Source organism: Saccostrea echinata, unplaced genomic scaffold (genome assembly GCF_033153115.1).
Source record: "Saccostrea echinata isolate AGI-Se365-2 ecotype Australia unplaced genomic scaffold, CSIRO_AGI_Sech_v1 ptg000054l, whole genome shotgun sequence".
NCBI classification, from domain to species: domain Eukaryota; kingdom Metazoa; phylum Mollusca; class Bivalvia; order Ostreida; family Ostreidae; genus Saccostrea; species Saccostrea echinata.
This window is the reverse complement of record NW_026889803.1, coordinates 7,982,479-8,005,659: the sequence shown is the minus strand read 5'-3', so window position 1 is coordinate 8,005,659 and position 23,181 is coordinate 7,982,479. Positions and strand designations below refer to the sequence as shown.

At 32.8% G+C, this 23,181-nt stretch overlaps 2 protein-coding genes across 5 annotated transcripts in view; both read right to left on the bottom strand.

Annotated features, from left to right (window-relative positions):
- LOC133171890 (serine/arginine repetitive matrix protein 2-like) overlaps positions 1–4,470 on the bottom strand; it is a 44,467-nt gene extending 39,997 nt beyond the window's left edge. For all 4 annotated transcript variants that reach the window (XM_061306680.1, XM_061306683.1, XM_061306681.1 and 1 more), the window contains exon 1: positions 4,418–4,470. In XM_061306680.1, the coding sequence (XP_061162664.1) occupies positions 4,418–4,443 (26 nt within the window). In that variant the 5' untranslated portion in view covers positions 4,444–4,470. The remainder of the gene's footprint in view (positions 1–4,417) is intronic.
- A 4,582-nt stretch (positions 4,471–9,052) lies between these two features.
- Positions 9,053–23,181, bottom strand: LOC133205341 (T-complex protein 1 subunit zeta-like). Its single transcript, XM_061341131.1, has 15 exons — positions 23,003–23,181; positions 22,270–22,333; positions 21,828–21,962; positions 21,425–21,484; positions 21,200–21,313; positions 20,735–20,838; positions 19,902–20,012; positions 19,076–19,235; positions 18,802–18,884; positions 16,857–16,953; positions 16,587–16,734; positions 10,533–10,625; positions 10,051–10,194; positions 9,527–9,599; positions 9,053–9,224 (listed from the first exon to the last, which is right to left on the bottom strand). Exons 1-15 carry the CDS (start codon positions 23,137–23,139, stop codon positions 9,152–9,154), a joined length of 1,596 nt encoding a protein of 531 aa, XP_061197115.1. The 5' UTR covers positions 23,140–23,181; the 3' UTR covers positions 9,053–9,151.

Sequence of the window (23,181 nt, the reverse complement as noted above, 5' to 3'; positions counted from 1 at the left end):
AAAAACTTTTAAAATATGTCTTTACTCTTACTTTTAATCATTATAAATAAATGTTAGAATTTACGACAGTTTATCAAATATTATAATCATAATAATCATGCAAACACTTTGTCTTCTAGCTTTCATGAATTTTCAATCTTTGACAAACTGGTGAAGAGAAAAATTATGACTCAGCAGTTGCACACTGATTCAACAGAATTTTTATGCAGTATCTTCAGTACCCACAATCTCCCTATAAATTGCAAATGGCTGTATAAACTAAGTTCTCGCGATAACTAACAAAAGATTACAAATCAGTGAAAGTTACCTTGATTTAATGAAAATAACAGATAAATTGTAGATTAACACTCTGTCTTAAAAATTTGCACTTAGTTTAATATTGAATCGCAGCTAAGACACAAATAATGTGACATCGCAGTCTAGAAATAAGTCCAACCTTCGTGTGGTGCTGTTTGAAGAGGTGGATCCAAGTTAAAAATGTTTGTTAATGTAAAAGTTTTTGGTGATATCCAATTCCAGTAATAAATACATAGTTGCACTTGCCCCAACAGTCACATCATCAAACATATTTATCATGATAACAGTTTGCTTGCTAGATGTCTATGAGTAAAACAGAAAACTTCCAAAGATGTAATGCATTTTAAGTATTTGAAAAACAAAACTCTCCGAGTTGGGGCCCAACTTCGGACTCAAGATAAATGAATATTATAATTCAGGAAAAAGGAATCAGCAAAATTGTCTGAGAATTATCTGTCAATGAGAAGTTTGGAATCCCTGATTTATGAGGAGTCCTTAAAATTTAAAAATCCTTTTTTTTTTAATAAGTTGGAAAATTTTATGACAAAAAATTACATTATATGATCATGCAAATAAAATCAGGATATAAAAGTTAACTGAAAATTGTGGTGTCATTATCTCAGCAATACCAATCACTATCCAAACAGGTCTGGTACATCAATACATTTAGCTATGTAGCTTGAATTACCTAATTTCCTATATCAAAGTTGCCCAAAATAGCTTTATTTAGCTACTAAATCATACTTTTTTCTTCAATGAGGATTTTTCTAAAAAAAAAAAATCACTTTGGTGTAATTTTCAATTGAACTGTTCTGAAAACAGTGCAATGAGTGCATAAATAACCACTTTCCAAGATGCATCTCCTTCAAAGTCCATAGTACAAATATATAGATAACAGATGAGTTTCACATTTCCAGTAGTTATTTCCCTTCAAATGTGGGGTCAATGTAGGGTCAACAAGTGAAAGGTACTGTTTTCCCTCTACAGTAAAACTCATTTAGTATGAAAACAGATATAGCAGATTTATGGATATTGAGAAGTTTTTTGCAATTCCCGGTGAAATTGTTAACAATTCCTTGTAAAATTTTAAGGATAAAACAAAAATGGATTTAGCAAATTTACTGTTATAGCAAACTGATTTTGTGTCCTTTAGAAGTTAAAAATAACTAAATTTTAGGGATGTCAAATCGGTCAATTTTTGATAATCGGTTACTCGGACGTTTTTCCGATCGAGTATCCGGGTACTCGGTAAAAAGGAAAATACATACAAGTGTGTTCATTTTCTTGAGCCCAGTTAAGCTCTGTTAAACCCCAAAGCTGTTTTTTTTTCACGTTTATAAATGTATATAAACAGTTGAGTCAAAGGGAAATGATTTTTTGGTATTAAATTTACTTACCAAATAAACACAAATGACACAATTAATACATCAAAAATTACAAATGGTTTACAGTTTTTGTTTAGGATCTATTTCATCAACACAAAAGGAAGACAATCTGTTATGCAGGTTTGTGGTGATTAGACTAGCGAAAGGGAAGGAACGGACGTTGCTGGGATCGCTACTCTAATATCATTTCATATGTTGGTTGTTTCCCCCATATACACTAAACTTACGACGCAGACTGACTTTCAACATTTTTTTAAACTTTAGTTGTTTCTAAATATTTCTTCTTTTTTGAAGTGGGTAGCGGCATTTCTAATGCATGTCCGATTTCGCTACCGCATATCAATTAAATAATTTAAAAAACGAGTTAAGATTAGAGACCATACTTAAACTATGTTCACTGAAAACAATCATTGAAGCCATCCAAAAATTAAGGACCACAATATAGGTGAGAACAGCTGTGTACCAGGTGATTGGTCACTAATTACTGTATATACACAGCCACAGGCGATAACGGGTGTTTTACAGGTGTAGATGACGACACGTCAATTACCGTATGCATATTTAAGTTATTCATAAGTTTTTGATAAAAATATGTACTTTGAAATAAGAAAAAAATACACTTCCGAGTAACCGAGTACCATTTTTAGTATTCGATACTCGGACGTTCGATCGAGTACCCGGTTAACCGAGTACTCGTTGACATCCCTACTAAATTTACATCTTCAAAGATCTCAATTTTTAATATATTGAACTGACATTAATTTTGTAAGCATTTATATTAGAAACGCAATTCATCCAAAAACTTTTGAATTCCAAGGTAAATTTTGTATTTTACACTTCAGTAAATACATTTGGTAATACTTGAGGGGAAGAAAAAATTATATTGTGAATTTGCTAAGTATACTTTAAAGAATTTGTTATACCGACATAACCAATTAGGGATATAGCAAAGCAAATTCACATGTTCCCAGAATTTCGCTATAACAGAGTTTTACTGTCCAGCAAAACTCGTTTAGTACGAACAGGGATATAGGGAATTTACGGATATAGCGAAGTTTTTTGCAATCCCCGGTGAATTTCTTAACAATTCCTCAAAATTTTTTTATGGATATAACAATTAGGATATAGCAAATTTACGGTTATAGCGAACTGATTCTCTGTCCCCTAGAAGTTAAAAATAACAAAATTTACATCTTTTGTAGCAAATTTTCAAAAATATCAATTTTTAAAATATTGAACTGACATTAATTTTGTAAGTATATATATTTGAAACTCTATTTACCGAAAACTTTTGAACTCCACGATAAATTTTGTATTTTATTCTTCCCTAAATACATTCTATAGTCATACTTAAAGGAAAAATTCTATATTGCGACTTCGCTATTTATACTTTAACAAATTCGTTATACGGATAAAATGAATTACGGATATAGCAAAGTAAATTTGCAGGTCCCCAGAACTTCGCTTTAACAGAGTTTTACTGTATAATGTTACCATTTTTATGAGGTAGTATCTGATAAATAAAATCTATGTGTATGATGTTCACTATGTTTTCTTTGTCGCCCCATACTTTGCCAATATAGGCATGGTATAAAATTGTCAAAAGATGTTCAAAGATGTAAAATTTCTACAGGTAAGTTCTGAGAAAAATGGCTGTTATGCTAACAAAGGGAACTAACTAGTACAAATATGAAATATGTCTATTTAATAGTAGTAAATTTCTGTCTATTTTAAATAAAAGCAAACTTGTGAAAACTTGCAGTAAAATAGATAAATCAAGCTACTTTGAGTAGCTGAATAAAGGTGCATAGGTAATATTCAAGCTAAGTAGCTAAACGTAGTGATTAAACTTGAACTGCCTCAGATATCGTTCTAGTTAGAATAATCTAACTGTGTCTCGGGACAAGCCCTCACCATGGTTGGAATACGTCCCATATACTTGCAATGTAGCAAATCACAGCGAATCCACTCTGAAATGATTTTGAAGTATATAAAAGGATTTGCACTGAAAATAACTACAAATTAATCATAACAAATCTTTCTGAGATTGTATCTGTCTTTTAACCTAAAAAAATAATCCATATGAAGATGAAAATTCAACTCATTTTCTCAATGTTTTTTCTCGCCTCGAAACTCTTTGGATTGATCATAGTAAATGCACTAAGTTCAAGTTATTGCCCGTGTTTATTTTGCTACATTGCCAATACAAGGAACGAATTGTATCATTAAACCGGGTCCCTAGGACAATATCATTACTGATAGAACGTTCAATCTAATATTGTTCCTTTGATGCGCCATAACTCTGTCAATGTCGAAAAGTATGCAAAAATGAAATGGCGGATCTATCATTTGAAAGGTGTACAATTTATTAACAAAGTTTCTGCCCTAGCAATTACGGTTTCAAAGTCTGACTACAAACCCATAAAGCTTGCCATACATAATTATACACTGTACCATTGGAAAATTTCAATGCTTGACCTGATAACAAAAATACTTAAACAAATTATACCGAGGAATTATTTTTTATGGCAGATTAAGACAAAATCATTGAAGATTCTGTATTGTAGGAGAGAGTTCTATGAAATAAAGACGTGTTTTCTGATACAGAACTATGCCTGTGGACTTGGTATGCTATCTCAAACATGTAATGAAAGCACGAACTTTATCTGTATGTCGTAAAATTGATATTTACGATGCAATTATCTAAGTGTACTTTCTCAAGCAAGTTATTATACCTGTCATTTGGAGGGCGTCCTGACATTATTTTTCAAGAAAATTTATGTCGCCATTTTTATTCTTCCCGGAAGTGAAGAAAAATCTAAAAGTACAATCGTCCGGTTAGCATTACGATATCCGGAATAATATTAGTCGAACGATGTGTGTGTGTTTGGGGTTAAGTAATGCCCCAGTTTTGTATTAATTAATGCAGTAAGTTCACTATGTGCGGGTGACTATTGAACACCCACTTCAGTGTAGACACTGCATTAATGCTGGATGGGTGAATTAAAAAAAATATGACCACCAAACTGAATTTTTTTGGCAAAATTCAACTACTTATAACATATTTTTCACTTATATCATCATATATTGCAAATGCATTCTAGTTCAAAATCCTGAAGTGGCAATAGAATAGACAATTGGATTAAAAAATTCAGAATTTTTATTAGTAAAATTTCTTTTGAAAAAAGAAAATATCATTACACCTTATGCCCTGTTCACACGGAGAGTTTAATTCGCAGTAAATTAATTCGAAGTAAACTAATGCGAATTAAACTAATGCGAATTAGATTGCGTTCACACGAGAGCTAATGCGAAGTAAACTAATGCGAATTAAAAGTATATTTCTACAGTAAGGCTATTCTGTAAGCCTATTATGACGTCATTTTCAAATCACGTCACATTGTGCAGAGCAGGTACATTTTACATAATGTCATAGTGTCTGTACACATTTTATTGATTAACATAATTTTCTTTGGTTTTCCACTCAAAAATAGCACAAGTTACTATATCTGACCACCAACAAGTGGTCTTTGACTTAATTCTGCCCTTACGCATGCGTCAAAATTTAATTCGAATTAGCTTCGCTTAGCGTTCACACGGAGCTAATGCGAAGTAATTTAATGCGCAGTAAATTAATTCGAATTAAACTAATTCGCATTAAATTCTCCGTGTGAACGCGGATCAAATTTAATTCGCAGTAACTTACGTTTAATTCGAATTAATCTCTCCGTGTGATGCCCTGTTCACACGGAGAGTTTAATTCGCAGTAAATTAATGTGAAGTAAAATAATGCGAATTAAAATAATGCGAATTAATGCCCTGTTCACACGGAGAGTTTAATTCGCAGTAAATTAATGCGAAGTAAAATGATGCGAATCAAACTAATGCGAATTAAATTGCGTTCACACGACAGCTAATGCGAAGTAAACTAATGCGAATTTTAAAATTTTATTTCTACAGTAAGGCTTTTCAGTAAGGCTATTATGACGTCATTTACAAATCACGTCATTTTGTGCAGAGCAGATATACATTTGACATAATGTCATAGTGTCTGTACACATTTTAGTGATTAACATAATTTTCCTTTGTTTTCCACTCAAAAATAGCACAAGTACCTATATTTGACCATCGACATGTGGCCTGTGACTTAATTCTGCCCTTACGCATGAGTCAAAATTTAATTCGAATTAGCTTCGCTTAGCGTTCACACGGAGCTAATGCGAAGTAATTTAATGCGCAGTAAACTAATTCGAATTAAACTAATTCGCATTAAATTCTCCGTGTGAACGCGGATCAAATTTAATTCGCAGTAACTTACGTTTAATTCGAATTAAACTCTCCGTGTGAACAGGGCATGAATAGGGCATTAAAAGACTTTCTAAAATATATAATCACAAGAAATTATAGTTTTTTATGCTTCAAAATGGTAAAAGGGGTATAAATGATTAAATCTAGACCTTGAATGAGTATCTTCTCTTGTACATGTGACAAAAAATTGGCTTTTTGATTGTTATTTTACATTATTTTTTCAATTCTGGTTTGAAAAGTTTTAATATGAAAAAAATATGAAGCAATAAAATTCCCCAAAATTCACTTTTTTGTCCGTTCAAGTCAGTTCTTTAAATCTAAGCCAAAAAAGAATTGTTATATATGAGTTCTCTTACAAAAAATACTAGATTTTGAAGTGACCCTATGTTACATTATTGTGTTGCACTCCTGACATCTGATATGTATTTTATTTAACATTGTTTTAAAAATTATAACACACAATAAACCATTCTTACTTTGTAAATCAATTTGTTGTGTTGATATTTTTCATCGTTTACAGCAGGTTTTTCACATTTTGAAGACCTTAAAACATGATTATTTGCAAAGTGTAATATACATAAATTGTATTTAAAATATATGTGAAATGATGAAAACTATTCCCCAAATTGACTGTAATATTTCTGTAATTTGTTGATAGACATATAGTGACTGTGTTTTGAACATCAAATACTATCAAAGATTTTTTTTTCAACTTATGTTTTAGTAAGATAGTTAAAAAGCATTGGTAATTATGAAGCAGTTTTGTTGCACTCCTGACTGCAGTAAAGTTTAAAATTAAAACCACAGAACACAAAAATTCATAAAGTGTTGGCAACATCAAGTGGTAATGAAATTGTGCAATACTTATAGTCCAATACTTCATAATTAAAACAGATGAAAGTATTTAAAATTTGCATTTTATCTGGAATTATACCCTATTTTATGCCAAAAAACTATAGCTTAAATGTATATTTAGAAGATAAAATATATTTTAAAGCATATTTTCCCTTAAAGACAAACACAGTAACCCACCAGAAAAATTCTACTCATCATTTTTTTCTTTATTTTTATTCTTATTGGATGATTTATAATTCTAACATATTTGTTGCACTCCTGACCAAAAGCATTGGGGCCTTTAAAGTAGAATTGTGAAGCGAAAATTACATAAGAACTTGTTCTGTTGTTTCAGTGAAGTTGAGGAGGAATTACTTGAATTTTATGACAATGTTTTAGTGTGTTTATTTTTAACATTCATTAAAAAAATCACAAAAAAGATAAAAACACATCTGAATTGATAAAATTGAAAAAGGAAGGATTTTAATAATAAAACTGTCAATAATTTAGCATTAAATTATACAAAAAGATCATTATTAATTAATGAATACTTCTAAGCATGAATAGAAATCTTTTCGTCACACAACTTGAATCTTTAAAAAAATGTGTTGCACTCCTGACCATAGAAATATGGATCTGAAGCACAGACAGATCCTGTAATTGATAAATCTATTTTGTTTGGTCATTTTTTTTTAATTCACCCAGATGTGACTTATCCTTTCCAAATGAGCAATCAAGTGTAACAGGAAAGGAGAAAATATATGGCTGGACCGGGAATCGAACCCGGGACCCCTGCTTCACTAGTCAGGTGCTCTACCAACTAAGTTACCCAGGCCGATATCCTCGGCCCAAACCATTACACAAGCAAAACATAGGTAATAAAAGATTACATAGTTCACCTCAACGAAGGCACAGGAGTTCGCAATTTTATCAATACAGTCAATAGAAATCACTCGATTGACCAAGCCATGAGCTGTGCGTTAGCCTTATTTTATGTTCATGAGCTCATGACACTGTACTTTTCAACAGTATGATATGGTTACCACACAAACTGAACTTTAAATACTATGTAAATAAATCAGGATCAGTGCACCAAAATTAATGGTTGTAGTCCGACAATTGCAGTAAAGACAGACTGAAATCTCTTTTGAAGGATTGTTGGATTAAACACATAGTAAAATGATAAATAATTATTTCTAATTCTTTCAATTTTATTATTCATTTTAGCTTTGATGTTGGAGAATCGTATTTCTGATTCTATCACAGCCTTACTATCCATGGATGTTTTTTTTTTCCAAGGCAAATGCATGAACTGTTATGTTAGAAGCAAAAAAATACTAAATAGCTGACCTCTATTAGATTTATTTGCATCTTTAATGATGCTATATAGCAGGCAACACAAGCGTTCCTTGGAACACTCTAGCTATTCAAGATTTGAATAACCTTCCAACATTTGAGATAAATATTCTCTCCTCTGGAATTTTTCATAAGCGCTTGAAGCATTCATGAACATTCTTCTCACTGGTAGCACTTTTTTTTGGGTAAAGCAGGTTACATATATAAAGAGAATAAATCCATTTCAGTATAATTTTCTATGCATGTATAATTTATTTATAGAAGACATGGCCGTAGGAACCAGGGGGGGGGGGGGGGGTTCTGATATGTAGAATACTATAGCAGGGGTTGAAATATACGGTAGCCCGACGCCCGGGGCTAGTCATTTTAAGACTCGGGCTAGCTAATTCAAATGTAATGATTATAAGTCCGTCAGACTAGCAAAACAGAAAAAAAAATTCTCGTCAGTTTACTTTTGCTTATCTATGTAGACTGGTTTCTTTTGAATGAGAACTACATTGTAGTTTAATTTGTTTCTGTCACCACAGCATTTGAAACTTTAATTTAACTTATGTTTTCATTTTGCATAAAAAAAAAATTGGGCTAGTTAGTTTTTTACTGATCAGTAGCCCCTGGGCTAGTGGGTTTTCCAGGAAAATTTCAACCCCTGTATAGAAAACAAGAAAACATAGCTACTATATCCTTGTGCCCCCTCAATTATAACATCTGATGACCTTTTTTTTTTTATTTTTGCTTGTCAAGGAATTTTGGTAGTTGATAGGTCCCCCTCAACTGAAAATGTATGGTTGTGCCCCCTCAAAGTGAAACTGCTTCCTACGGACCTGGAAGACATAATCTAAAATAATCAGGGAACAGAAAAAACAAAGACAGAATTTGTTCAAACATTTAATGACAAAGGGGTATACTTGTTCAGTTTCACAGGATTTCAGTCTGATAAATCAATTGATGCATTCTATGTTTAATGTTTAGTGCTATCCTTTCAATGACGTCATTCCTGCCCTCATCATTTCGTCCACTAGTAGAAGATTTGTCGCTATAACAGTACTGTAAAATAGAAATACATTGAAATATTATATCCTAATTGTTATCTTTAATACATGTGCAACGATCATCAATTTCAAGTTAAAAAAATAATTTTCTTCGATGTCTAATACTTGTATTAATATTGGACAACAAAAGGTCAAGTTTCTCACTCCAAAATGCCAAATCCCCCATCCCCCTTTTTTGGCTAAAATTGAAACACTTGCTACATATAACAAAACCAATGGTCAGAAGAATAAGGATCTGTGACTTATTTTAAACTCCTGAAGAACTTGCTGTTCTTGTTGCATCCTTTTCATACTTACCAAGAGTGGAGTAACTGTTTTTTGACTCTATAATTATCTAAAATCCCAGCATCCAATGGTAGAATTGCTTCTCCTGATACAGAAAAAACAATTATCCAATTATGAATTTACATTGTGCAGGAAGAAAACTTCATATATAATGTAATCATAGTGATGAATAGAAATATTATTTTTCTGCTTTCATTATCATTCAAAGATACATAAAATAACAGAATGTAAGAGATACTGTGCTTTATATGTAGACATACAGTTGAACTTCAGTATCTCAAACACTGGTATCTTGAATACCATGGATATGTCGAAATAATTTGGAAGTTCCAACCACTTATTCTTTAAGCATTTTACCCTCGATATCTCGAATCCTCTTATATCTCTCAGTTTTTTCACAGTCCCATCGACTTCAAGATAACAAGGTTTAACTGTAGTTTAACAATTGACTTTCTACTCTGTATTTTATTATCATTATGATAAAATTAATGTCCCAGATGAATGCAAAATACTGCAGTTAAATGAATATATCTTACCTGTTTTAATATCCAGGCCAACAGCTTGTTTTGGGCCTGTGTATTCCTCCTGGAGTTTGACAATAGATTCCTGGGGGTCGAGACCTGAGTTCTGAGCCAGGGTTTTAATGATGACTAAGAGAGCATCAGCGTAGGCCTGAACACCTTTAAAGAGTGAGGAAAAACACTGAGTCCGCTATACATTTTTTACATTAGGTGACATAAGTAGCATGTTTCATGCAACTTTTAGTAAAATTTGAAAATTGAACCAGTTTACAGATTCTATTAATATAATTATGTTTCAGGATCAGAGAGAAATGTGACGGACCAGACTTGGATTCAAACCCGGGACCCCTGAATCAGTAGTCAGGCTCTACTAACTGAGATATCTGGCCACCAGCAATGGAATCCATCTGACCGCCACAATTATTATGCATAAAATGACATTCTTATCGAAAGACCTTCCGGGAGATCTAAGAATTATGCTGATTATCTGCCCTTACCAAGCCTAGCTCTGCCCTTGACCTCATTCTTGTACTTCATTAGTTCCTGGTATGCTGCTATTTCAAAAGCTCCAGCTCCAGGCAGTACACAGTCTACAATGTAGACACACTTTGAAATCAGAAACATTTACAAATGAGTTTTGAAACAATATACATGTACATGAAATAATCTCTAGTTGATACATCCTTAAATGGGGATCGGGCTTGGGATTCCGAGGAGTATGGTGGGAAAATTGAGGCACGCCACAAAGTTGGTAAATTATTCAATTGTTAGTGAATAGTGGGCTTTGCTTAGGCATTGAAGATGATAGGAGTCGAATGTTGGCGAATACGTATCGGATTATTTGTTCACCCTTGTAAGAGAGTAAAACGAAAAGACTCTTGCCCGCTGACGTGGACAGCATGGCTTCAAAAATGGCGGAAATGGAGGTTATTGAGTATAGCGTTGTTACTATCTAGTCTGTTGCTGTTGTCGGGGGACGTTGAAGCTAATCCAGGTCCGACTGGCCATGGCCATGGGAACGAGGAACAAAGGCTTACAAGAAATACGACACAAAGAAAGTTACCGTTTGAAAAACAGCCACCATCATCGCCAAGCGGACAGTCACATGATTTGGTAAAAATTATTCGCGAATTAAAGGATGAGTTAAAAGAAGAGCTTAAAAATATAAACAGTAAATTAGAGACAGAAATAACAAAGTTAAACCAGAAGCTAGACAGAGTGATTGACACAAACGACAGGTTGGAGAGTAACATGAAGCAGCTTGAAGAAGAAAATGGGATACTCAAAGCCAAAGTGAGGAGGCTTGAAGATCGAAGTAGAAGAGATAACCTGATCATATGGGGGATAGAAGAAGACCAGGAAGAAGCAGAAACATGGGTTGACTGTGAAGAAAAAGTAAGACAATTATTTAAAGACACCCTTGGTATTCAGAGTGCAAACGATGAGGACAAAATGGTCATAGAGAGGGCACATAGGCTGGGAAGGAAACAAAGAAATAGTACGAAAGCAAGGGGCATCATCGTAAAATTTGGTAGATGGAAAAACAGACAACAAGTCCTTGCAGCTGCATGGGAAAAGCTTAAGAAAAAGAAAGACGAACCAGAAAACCCGATCTCGATAAGTGAAGACTTCAGCATAGAATCAAGAGGGGTTAGAAAAGGACTGCTAAAGCATATTGACAACATTCGCAGTAAATACAAAAATGTAGTGTTGACCTATGATAAGATCGTGGCAGATGGAAAAACATTTCGATATGACCCGCGCTCAGAGGAACTGTATACAGAGGGAGCATCCAAAGCATTATTCACAACGCATACTTCTACAGATGAGTTTGATGGGAAATAACAAGAAGGCCGATGCCCTGTAAGAGAGGTGAAAATGTTTACATGGAATATTGGTGGTATTAGGAAATTATTAGAAAGACAAGAGGCTTCTAACTTTATAATGCAAAATGATATTATTTGTCTGCTAGAAACTTGGGCAAGTAGTACTCAAGATTGTAAAAATGTTTTTCCAGGTTTTGTTGAATATTGTAATATAGGGTCTAAAAGATCAGTGTATGGAAGAACTCCACAAGGTATTGCAATTTATGTAAGAAGAGAAATTGAAATTTTTGTAAAAAGATGGGTAAAAAATACGATGTCTATTATTTTAGTGTTTGATAAAAAATTGTTTGGAACTGATAAGGATGTTGTTATGGTTGCCTGTTATTTGCCACCAGAAAATTCTAGTTTTTATGAAGATAAGGATGATACAAATGGTGTATACTTACTATACAGTGAATTGTTAGAGTAACGTTAAAGAAGAGGTCTGTGTAATATGTACAGGGGATTTTAATGCACATGTAGGTAACATGTTGGATTTTGATGAGAATGAAAAATATATCCCAGTTATTGGTGAAGACATAGATGAACAGGGTACTTTTTCCCTACCAAGAAAATCACGTGATAAAGGCATAAATAAATTTGGAAAAGCACTGATTAATGTATGTAAGTCACTACAATTATATTTCGTTAATGGAAGATCTGAAAGTGATTCTGAAGGGCATTATACATACATATCTACAAATGGTAAAAGTGTTATTGATTACTTTTTATTGTCTGTAGAGTTATTTCCCTTTTTGAAAGACCTTATTGTAAAAGAATCAGACATATCCGACCATTTCCAGTGATTTGCATTTTTAAAGTGCCGAACCTAGTGAACATAAATAAAGAGTCAAGTGGAGGAGGTCTAGTAAGGTTTAGATGGAAAGAAGAAAAGAGATCAGATTTTATTGAAAAATTTAACTCAGATTATGTAAAAACATGCTTGTCCACAGTAGATACAAATTGAAATAGAAATGTGAATAATGCTGTACAGTTAATGACAGATATATTACAATATTGTGCTTTAGAAATGAAACGGGAAAAGAAACCTATGCAACTAGAGCAGCCTAAATGGTGGGATAAAGACTGTGAAGAAGCTAAGAGAAAAAAGAGTTGTGCATTAAATACATATAGGAAAACAAATTCATCAGAAGATCTGAATATTTATAAATTACAACGACAAAGATTTAAAGATTTATATAATTTTAAAGAATCTCAGTTTAACCAGTTACAGATTGAAGGGTGTTTAAGTGAACATGATACAGGAAACATGTGGCAAGCTATAAAGAAATTGACAAGAGGTACCTTCAAAACTAATATTTCAAATACCGAGTGGATAGATTATTTTAAAACCCTACTAGAGTCTGCTAAGTTTGAGATAGATTGTGTCTTTGAATCAGAGGCCAACAGTTTTCTAACAGAACTTGAAGAAGGTAAAGTAAAAAATGAAGTAATTGAATTGGATAAACCTATTGAACTGTGGGAAGCAAATGATGCACTTAGTAAAATGAAGAATAATAAAGCTCCAGGAATCGATGGTTTAGTGACAGAAATTTATAAAAATTCTTTCAATCAATTATCAGAATACCTTGTAAAATTATTTAACATTATATTAGAGACAGGTGTTTTTCCAAGCGAATGGGGTAAGGCTATCATATGCCCTATGTATAAGAGTAGAGATAAGAATATTACAGAAAATTATAGGGGAATATCATTACTGAATGTTATTAGTAAAATTTTTACCAAAATTTTGAATAATAGATTGACATGTTGGGCAGAATATGGAGAAGTGTTGTCTGAACAACAATCTGGTTTTAGACAGACTCGGTCTACTATTGATAATTGCTTTGTTCTTCAAGCAAGTACATATAAATATATTAGTAAGAGCAAAGGTAGAATGTATTGCCTTTTCATAGATTTCTCAAAAGCTTTTGACTGTGTACAACATAATATATTATTGTATACACTATTCAGGAAAGGAGTCAGTACAAAAATTTTATTGATTTTAAAGTCAATGTATTCCCAATTAACATCATGTATTAGAAATCAAAATCATATTTCAGACTTTTTCCAGTGTAATATAGGCACTAGACAGGGTTGCATGTTAAGTCCTCTCTTATTTATCATGTTTATTGGTGAACTTACAGAATTATTAGATTCAATGGAATGTAAAGGTATATACATTGATGAGTCATTTCCTAACATTATGCAGTTACTTTTTGCTGATGATGTAGTAAATTTTGCAGATACAGTTATTAATTTACAAAATCAAATTAAAGTATTAGAAAAGTTTTGCTATAAATATGGCATGAAAATTAATTTACAGAAGTCAAAGATCATGGTGTTTAGACGTGGAGGTATAACAAAAAGTACAGAGAAATGGTTTTTTGATGGAAAAGAAATTGAAATTGTACCATTTTACAAATATTTAGGGTTATATTTCACAAGTACAATGACATGGGAATTGACAATGAAGTCTCTGTGTGTGTCAGCGGAAAAAGCATTGTTTACTGTATATAATTTATGAAGATGTACAATGCATCATATAAACAAATCTTTTGCATCTTTGATAGAATGATTGTACCTATTTTGACTTATGGTGCTGAAATATGGGGGTTTGAGTTATCTAAATGTATTGAATCTATACATACGAAGTTTTGTAGAAGAGTATTAAGGAGGAGAAGGACCTTGGGCTGAAAAAATACCTGTCATTCAATTTTTTTCATATTTTGTATATTTCTTATTAAGTATGTCCCACATATCATAAAGCAGTTATATCATTAGGTTTCTTACCTTATTTTGGAGATATTGATTGACAAATACTATGCCCTATAGTATCTAAGTGGAGTTTTAATTCTCCATGTTTCCGGACTCATCACTCTGTCCATAATGGGATTTTTTAAGCATATATAAAAAAATATTAAAGTGGACATGTATCTTTTAAAATAATACAGAGTATAAATAGATTGAAAATTCGAAAAAGCAAGTTTTGTCTATCACACTGCATCTGGATATGGAAAATTACGCACTTTTTAAGACAACTTAAACAATAAAAAACGTAATTTACAAAAAATTCTATCATTCAATATTTTTTTATTTACGTTGAAATGCAAATCCTTCAAATTATTGATGAACTGTAAAAATTTCGAATGATGAAGCTGACCTCAATATTTCACAGGACATCGTTAAAGAGGACATAAGCATGACAAAAAACGTATCATGTTACATTTCTCGAGTACGGGAAAAACCAACTGTGACGTTGCACATAAGCTAAATAAGCGAAATAAGATATACCTACATAAGATTTCCGTCATCAGCCATGCAAAAATAATTTTTGTGTTCCCCGTTTCTCGAAATATTTCATCATATACCGATTATGACCTGTTTTTACATAATAATACCGCCCTGTGTTCACCGAGTATGATCTTGCTGTAATAACAGATCGTGTATGACGTCACCGACTTGTTGGACGCGCAGTTAAGGAAACAGAGGAGTGGATCAATCTTTTTCATAATTTGTTAATGTTTACCAGAATGTTGAAACTTTTTAGTTTTTTTTTTTAAACAAGATGGTAATTAAAGTTAAAACATTGTCAAAAATTTATACAAGAACTGACGCTTTACACGTTTTGCACTTATATAAACGGAGACTATGACGTAGTTTAACAGAATCATGTGACCATGTGTCCTTCTCCTCCTTAAGACTCAAGAACAATACACCTGAAATAGTTGTCTTAGGAGAACTAGGGCGATATCCCCTTATGGTACACTATTTTAAGAAATTTATTGCATATTGGTTAAAGATACTTTGTATGGAAGATAATAGATACCCAAAAAGATGTTACTTATTTTTACTTCAGTTAAACAATGTTGGTAGAATTAGAGGTAACTGGGCATCAGAAGTGAAGTCAATGTTATTTAGATATGGTTTCCATTATGTATGGCTTTATCAAGGTGTAGGTGATAATGTATTATTTTTAAAAGAGTTTGTACAAAGAGTACAGGATAACTATATGCAGGAATGGCACTCATCATTGAGCTCCTATAGTAAATTAGATTTTTATTGTAAATTCAAAATTCTTTTTGAACCAGAAAGGTACATAGATGTTATAAACAATACGTCTTTTAGAGAATCACTTTGTAAATTAAGAACTTCTAGTCACTGTTTGGAAATAGAACACGGTCGATTTAAGGGTATTCCTAGAGAAAACAGGTACTGTCTCTTTTGTCAAATAGCAAATAAAACATGTATTGAGGATGAAGAGCACTTTGTAGAAAATTGTGAATTATATATGGATATTAGAGTAAAATGTAATATTTTGAAACACTTGAGATTTTATAAAAACACTGTGAATATGTTTATATATGGAAATGATGTAGTTTTAAATGATATTGCAAAATTTTCTTTTTTAGCTTTCAAAGAGAGAGAAAAGTTCATTGAAAATTTAATATGTGACAAATGAAAAGCATAAATTCATATGTTCCCACATTATATATATGTTTAAATATGTGAGTCTGATCTGAAATTGTAAATCTATCATTTTAATATATGATTGTACTTTGGGCCGGTGGCCTGTAATACTCAATAAATATCCTGAATTTAACATCCTTAAATAAAATCAAATTAAAATCTGAAAATGACTTCAAGTACTTGTATATGTATGAGGGTGAATCTAACATTACTTACTATCTTCAATAGCATTTTTGACAGCTCTGAGTCCATCCCTGATGGCATCCTTGATTTGGGTCAGTGTGTGCTTGTTGGGGCCTTTCACCAACAGAGTGACAGACAGGGGGTTCTTGCACTGCTCTATAAATGTATATTTGTCTTCTCCCTATACAAAAAATTTAAAAAAAAATGGTAAACCCATTTTCACTGCTTGAAACTACTTCATGTATTATGATAATGCCAAAGACCATGAAACTGCATTCTATATGCATTATTCCAAATTCTCACCAGAACATGTTCATAGATCAGTCCAGCATAGCCCAAACAATCAGGAGTGAGATCATCTACAGAGTTCATGGCTATTCCTCCACAGGCCAAGGTCAGTCTAGGTGTTGAGAAAAAAATGGGGGAGATTAATAGAGAATAGAAGTACATGTATGTACATGTACATTGAAAACTTTTTCACACAAACATGTGATCAGAGGTTCCATTTAAGATTAAATGAACTCTTTTTGCTTCTATTTTCTTTTTATCATTTTATTGACGATAAAGTAGATGAGGGAGGTATTTTTTTAATAACCAAATTTTCTATACAGTTATGATAAAAATTTTTTGTTCATGATATACTTTCCATGTCTGATCAATAGGTTTGCATTATCCATTGCTTATCAACGTGTGAACATCGTAAGCATTATCTTCAAGTGTATTTTTAAACGAAGTAGCCAAGTTTTCTTCAAAATGGCTACCGGAAGCAATATTCAAGTACTAAACTACGAGAAAATGAGGGCAGAACTTTTTTTCAGGATTGGTCTCTGCATTACCAACATTTTATTTTATCAAAAATACGATAAAATTTGGAATGCGGCTACCTCATAACGGATGCGCACGGGCCTGAGAACCGTAATTTCAATTTTATATAGCCTATCCACACCTACTATAAGTGCTGGCTACTTATGAAGGATATGCATAAAAGCATAAAAAGAATTCTTCACATCCCTTATCATTAAAATCTACTGCTTAGATATTAAAGAGAACTAGAAAACTGACCAGTCAGCAAGGGCCCCGCCGAGGGGTAGAAATATAAGGGTGCAGCTTACAGAATGAGAATTTTAATTGATTACAAAAATATATGAAGGAGAATATGCAATAACAACTGTATTTATAAAATTTCAAGATAATTCCTAAATATCCAACAACCTGTAAAGAGTATCCCTGTATTTACATACCGGTAAGGCAGTAAAAAACATATCTATAATAACTCAATTAAATGTATATTTAAACAAGAATAAAGCATGTTTTATAAAATGCCAGCCTTCAGTGAATACAAATATCACCCAGGCTTGACCTTAACTTCAAAACAAACATCAGTTGCAGACAAAGGTTAATTTATCTTAAAATGACAAATAAAGATAAGCCTGGAAAATTTTCTGCCCCAGTTAAGATAATTAATAGCAAGGGATTAATTGTACTGCTCTCTCATCCTTTTCTTCCATATTTCCAATAAGATGTCTTTCAGTAATGATAGAATGAGTTTATTATTGGACTACCCATTAAAATTAATAGTATTCTTGAATTTACATATAGCAGCCCAAAAAAATAAATAAATAAATAAAAACAAAAAAAAAAAATTTAAAAAAAAACAACAAACATATCTTTATGTATATCTTGTTTTTAGAATTCAATAAATTCATAACTCATTGTATATTTTACCAAAATAAAGTATGAACATTATTTAAATCCACATATCAGAGAATGTAAACATCATTCAGAATTGACCTTAACTTCAAAACAAACTTTATTTGCAGACAGAGGTGTTAATTAATCTCAATTTGACAGCAACAGATAATGCTTTGGATTTTCTTCAAGAGGAAAGTTGATTAATCCCATGAGACTAGTTGCAGCTTTCATAGTTTACAATAGGAACATTCTCAGCAGTTATCTCTCTTTGCCCTGGCATTCATTCTAATGTAAAGTTAAGGAATCTACCCCACCACCCCAGCTCCAAACTGGATGACACAGAGAACCAAACTTAGCATCAAAATATGTCTTACTGCCTCTTCAACCAACATACCAAATTTGAACTCAATTGGTCAACTACAAAAAAAGTTATTAGAAAAAAACAGAAAATTTGTGGACGGAAGAATGACAGACGGACAGACAGACGGACAGACAGACAGAGTGATTACTATAGGGCACCCGCAAATCCTTGCGGGGCCTAATTAATTTGATTTACCTCTCCATATTTCTCCTCTTTGCTCTTCTCAGTCCAACAATTCCTTCTTTTGCCAGCATATCAAGAGACATGGGATCTATGCCCTGGAATTGAAGGAAACAATAGAGTCTCTATAAACTTGACCAAGTTCTGGTTATATACAATTCATCATCGAGTGTTTTCTTTTCAACATACTGACACACAGCTCTTTCACATGCTATGAACTCTTATCTGCTTTAATTGAATAGACAGTGCTTCCTTATAATCACCTTACACTATTATCAGACATCCATACCTTCTGGTTAATGACGTAAAAGCTCTTGTCATTCCCATCACAGACCTGCTTCTTCAGAGCAATGATCTTTTTGACACGTTCATCAATGAATTCTCTCTCTGCTTTCACCAACTTCTCCCTCTCGTCTGCACTTTTGTAGAAGAATCCAGCATTGACTTCACTACAAAGGACAGGACCATTTAACACAATGTTTTTTGCTTAGTGCTATTCATTGAATGTTGAGGATAAATACTTGTGTCTCACCGGAATACGAGAAGATACAAGTTTTCACTGTAGATTGAAAAGACATAAATATTCATTTTGACATTGTCATTGAATGTTGAAGATAAATACTTGTGTTTTCTTCCATAACAGGTGAAAACAATTTTTTTTTTATTATTTAATTGAGAAATGGCAATGAATAGCTATGTGTTCTCCTATTTCACTGAGACAGTTGACTCTCATACGTACAATACTATCATACTCCACTGGTACGTTAGATATTAATTCTTATATTTAGCATACTTCAGTGAGAAAGATACAACGAATAATTGTTTTCAATCAATGACTATTAAAGTCTTCTCATGTTTCAGTGAAATGTCAAAATGAATATTTACGTCTTTTCAATCTACAGTGAAAACTGGCATCTTCTCATACACCAGTGAGTTATAATGAATGCTTACGTTTTCTTGTACACTAGTGAGATGTTACAATGAATACTTCCGTTTTCTTGTATTCCAGTGAGATGTTACAATGAATACTTACGTTTTCTTGCATTCCAGTGAAACGTTACAGTGAATACTTACATTTTCTCGTATTCCAGTGAAACATTACAGTGAATACTTACGTTTTCTCGTATTCCAGTGAAACGTTACAGGTAAGTATATAACAATCCTCTGATCTCTTCTTCATATCAGGGTGACGTGCTCCATGATCCATTACAATACCCTTCACCAAGCTGTCGTTTAAATTAATTTAATTAAAAACTGAATTTTGCATCAACAATGACATACAAAAAGTTTCAAATTACACATGTGCAAAGTTTCTGCAAAATACTTTTTTATATATCAACAAGCAGTGTTTGAAATTTTGCTAGACATGCACTGCAGGACTGCTGCTAGTAAAAGTTGTCAGCCCTGCCAGAGATCTACATGTACTAGCCCCGATAATAATTCTCTTTTTAAAAACTGTCTTCATTATAAACTTTGGGGGGGGGGGGATTGTCATATATTTTGTTTTTTCTTTGTTTCATCATTTGCTGCACCCTAAGAAGTTGTGTAACAGATTTACCTCAAATCATAACCTACTTTAATGACAATCTTGATCCAAGTTTGAAGTTTTCATTATTAGATTGATTAATCATTATGACTTCGACTCCGACACCATATCTGAAAGTTCTGTCCCTTGGTAAGGTTTAACCTCACTACTGGTATGATTAGTCAAATTAATTTAAATCTAAATAAGCAGAAATTTTTTTAAAACCCATCCAATTGGGCATCGATACAGACAAACTTGTTTGCATTTTTTTGTTTGTTTGGCAAACTTTTCGTGCCCTAGCGGTCAGGAGCATGGTTGTTTCAAACACTGCAACAGGGAGTAATTAGCTTATTCCTGATACAAACTACATACAAATCTGTCTAAAAAAGGCTTGCTGTAAAGAAATATTACATATTTCCTTACGTAGTGTCCATGTCAGTTTTGTGCATCATTTCCATGATTTCTACCATGTGTAGATCAATAGGCTCATTTCCTTTTCTGATGGCTAGGACAGCATCTACAACTTCCTACAATAAACAATCAATCAGAAACCCTCATGTTCAACCCTTTCCATACAATGTACGTGTCTGTCTCTTAGGCATTCAGTACTGAGAACATTATCCTTTTACAGTGAAACTGATACAGCCTATAAAAAATATCCTAGTTCCCATTTTCATCTCTTAATTTATAATTAAACATATCATTACAAAAATTATACATGTACAATTTTCTTTTAGAATATCAATTCCTCATCAACATTAGTATTTATGATTGGATTATGCTTGAATGCAAAACAAAAGTACTTTTATGCATTTTGCTATTGAAATCAACCTTTAGCAAGATGAATACACCAGTACTGGCTTTGTACTGATGATTTGTTATGCCTACCTCAGTCAGCAGATCTGCTAGTTCTGTGTGCACCTTAGTACGAAGTGAAGTCCTGGCCACTTGTAGCAACGTATCTCTGTCAATCTCCCGGGATATTTTACACTCCTCTAGAACCTGACATGAGGGGGAGACAATTTAATATATCAAATATCACATTTAACAAGAAATATTAAACTTAATATGAAGACATTTACAAGCCATTTACACATTCTAAACATCTTGTACCTCTAAAGCTTTGCTTTTAGCCAAATCAAATCCCTCTGTGATCAGCCGGGGATGAAGACCCTGCAAATCATCATAAAAGTTTTTCAATTTTACAGTCATAACAGTTTACTTAGAAATTTCAATTTTTTCCTAGTTCAGATATATTTTGCAAAACATCTACAAAATTTTCATCTAGATTATCTTATTATAAAGTCATCTACAAAAAAATTAACGCAAAATTTCTTGGAAAAAAAATTTAAATAAAATGTTGTATATTCATGGTTGATAATTGGTCTATGTCTTTTCCTGTTCAGTATGTTTGTGTCATTCACAGGAAAGGTCTCAATTATAGTGTATCTATGAAACATTAAAAGAGCTGTTTTTGCTCTCTACATGTGTATAAATCCCTTTGTAGAACAGGTACCTCTGAGACGTATAAATCTGCCTGTTTCAGCAGCTCTCCAATAATCAGAACATTAGATGTGGTCCCGTCCCCTGTAATGTCATCCTGGGCAGTAGCTACACGAGCTATCAGAGAGGCTGTTGGATGTTGAATTTGCTACAAAATTCAAAATCATGTGAGTGAACAATGAAAGATGATCCATGTGCATCACAAATTATTCAAAGAACATTTCACAGGATTTCTTAATATAAAAAAATATCAACTCTGCCAGTATATAATCAGGCCATGGTCAAGAAAAATAAATAGTCATTAGACTACTTAAATGTAGACTGCATAATGACAGCTTTCTTGCATTGGAAAAGTAAAAGGTATTTCAGATTGATGTCAACACTGCATGAACACATTGTTTTTTCATTATAATTATTTCAGCTATTAAATTCTGTAATGATTCAATAATACTAACCATTTCATGGAGGAGAACATTTCCATCCTTGGTCAGTTTGATATCTCCAGATCCAGACACCAACCTGTTCAGTACAATTATTTGGATGTATAAATGATTCAGGTTTGGGGTTTCTCTTTATTAGTTTAAATCACAAGTTTTCTGAACTGATCATTTTAGTTTTTTTTTTGAAAAAATTTGATCCCTGGTATGAAAAGAGAGTTAATTACTCTAAATAACAAAAATCTTTAGACAACATGTAATATTTATATTAATCCTTTCATTTAGATTTGTGTAACATGAATGATGAAGAGTTTAAAATGTGATGATAAGATCAGGTTTCAACCTGGGTCTCCTATATTGTGAACAAGAACTGAACATATTCTCTTTAGAGAAGTGGACAGGCTTTCCCCTACATCCACATCCAGTGGATGTAGGCGAAAGCCTGTCCACTTCTCTAAAGAGAATAGAACTGAACAAAGAGGACAATCACATAGAGCAATAGGCTGATAAGGCAATTTATATACTATACCTCAACGGGAAAAATAAGGGGGGGGGGGTATTGATTAATTAGTCATCCATCTGTTAAGTACACATTTTTAAAAAATTTAATCACGAAAAAATATGTACTCTGTCAACGGTTGATTTCCAGTTGTCACAAAACTTAAATGGTAACTGGTCGAAACAAATCAAAACATGAACAAACCACGTGTTCTGGAACATTCGGTTTTTCGTTTTGCTTTTAATTACTTACATTTTCAAAGTACCCTTGGGTCCTAGATTGGATTTAAGAACATCTTGGAGACCTTTGGCTGCGCTTATATTAACGGCTAAAGCTTGTGCAGCCCTAGCAACTTCTGCTTTGGGGTTGAGCGTTTTGATTGCCGACATGTTTGTTTTCACGTTCCTGGCGAGTAACTTCCCTTGTATCCG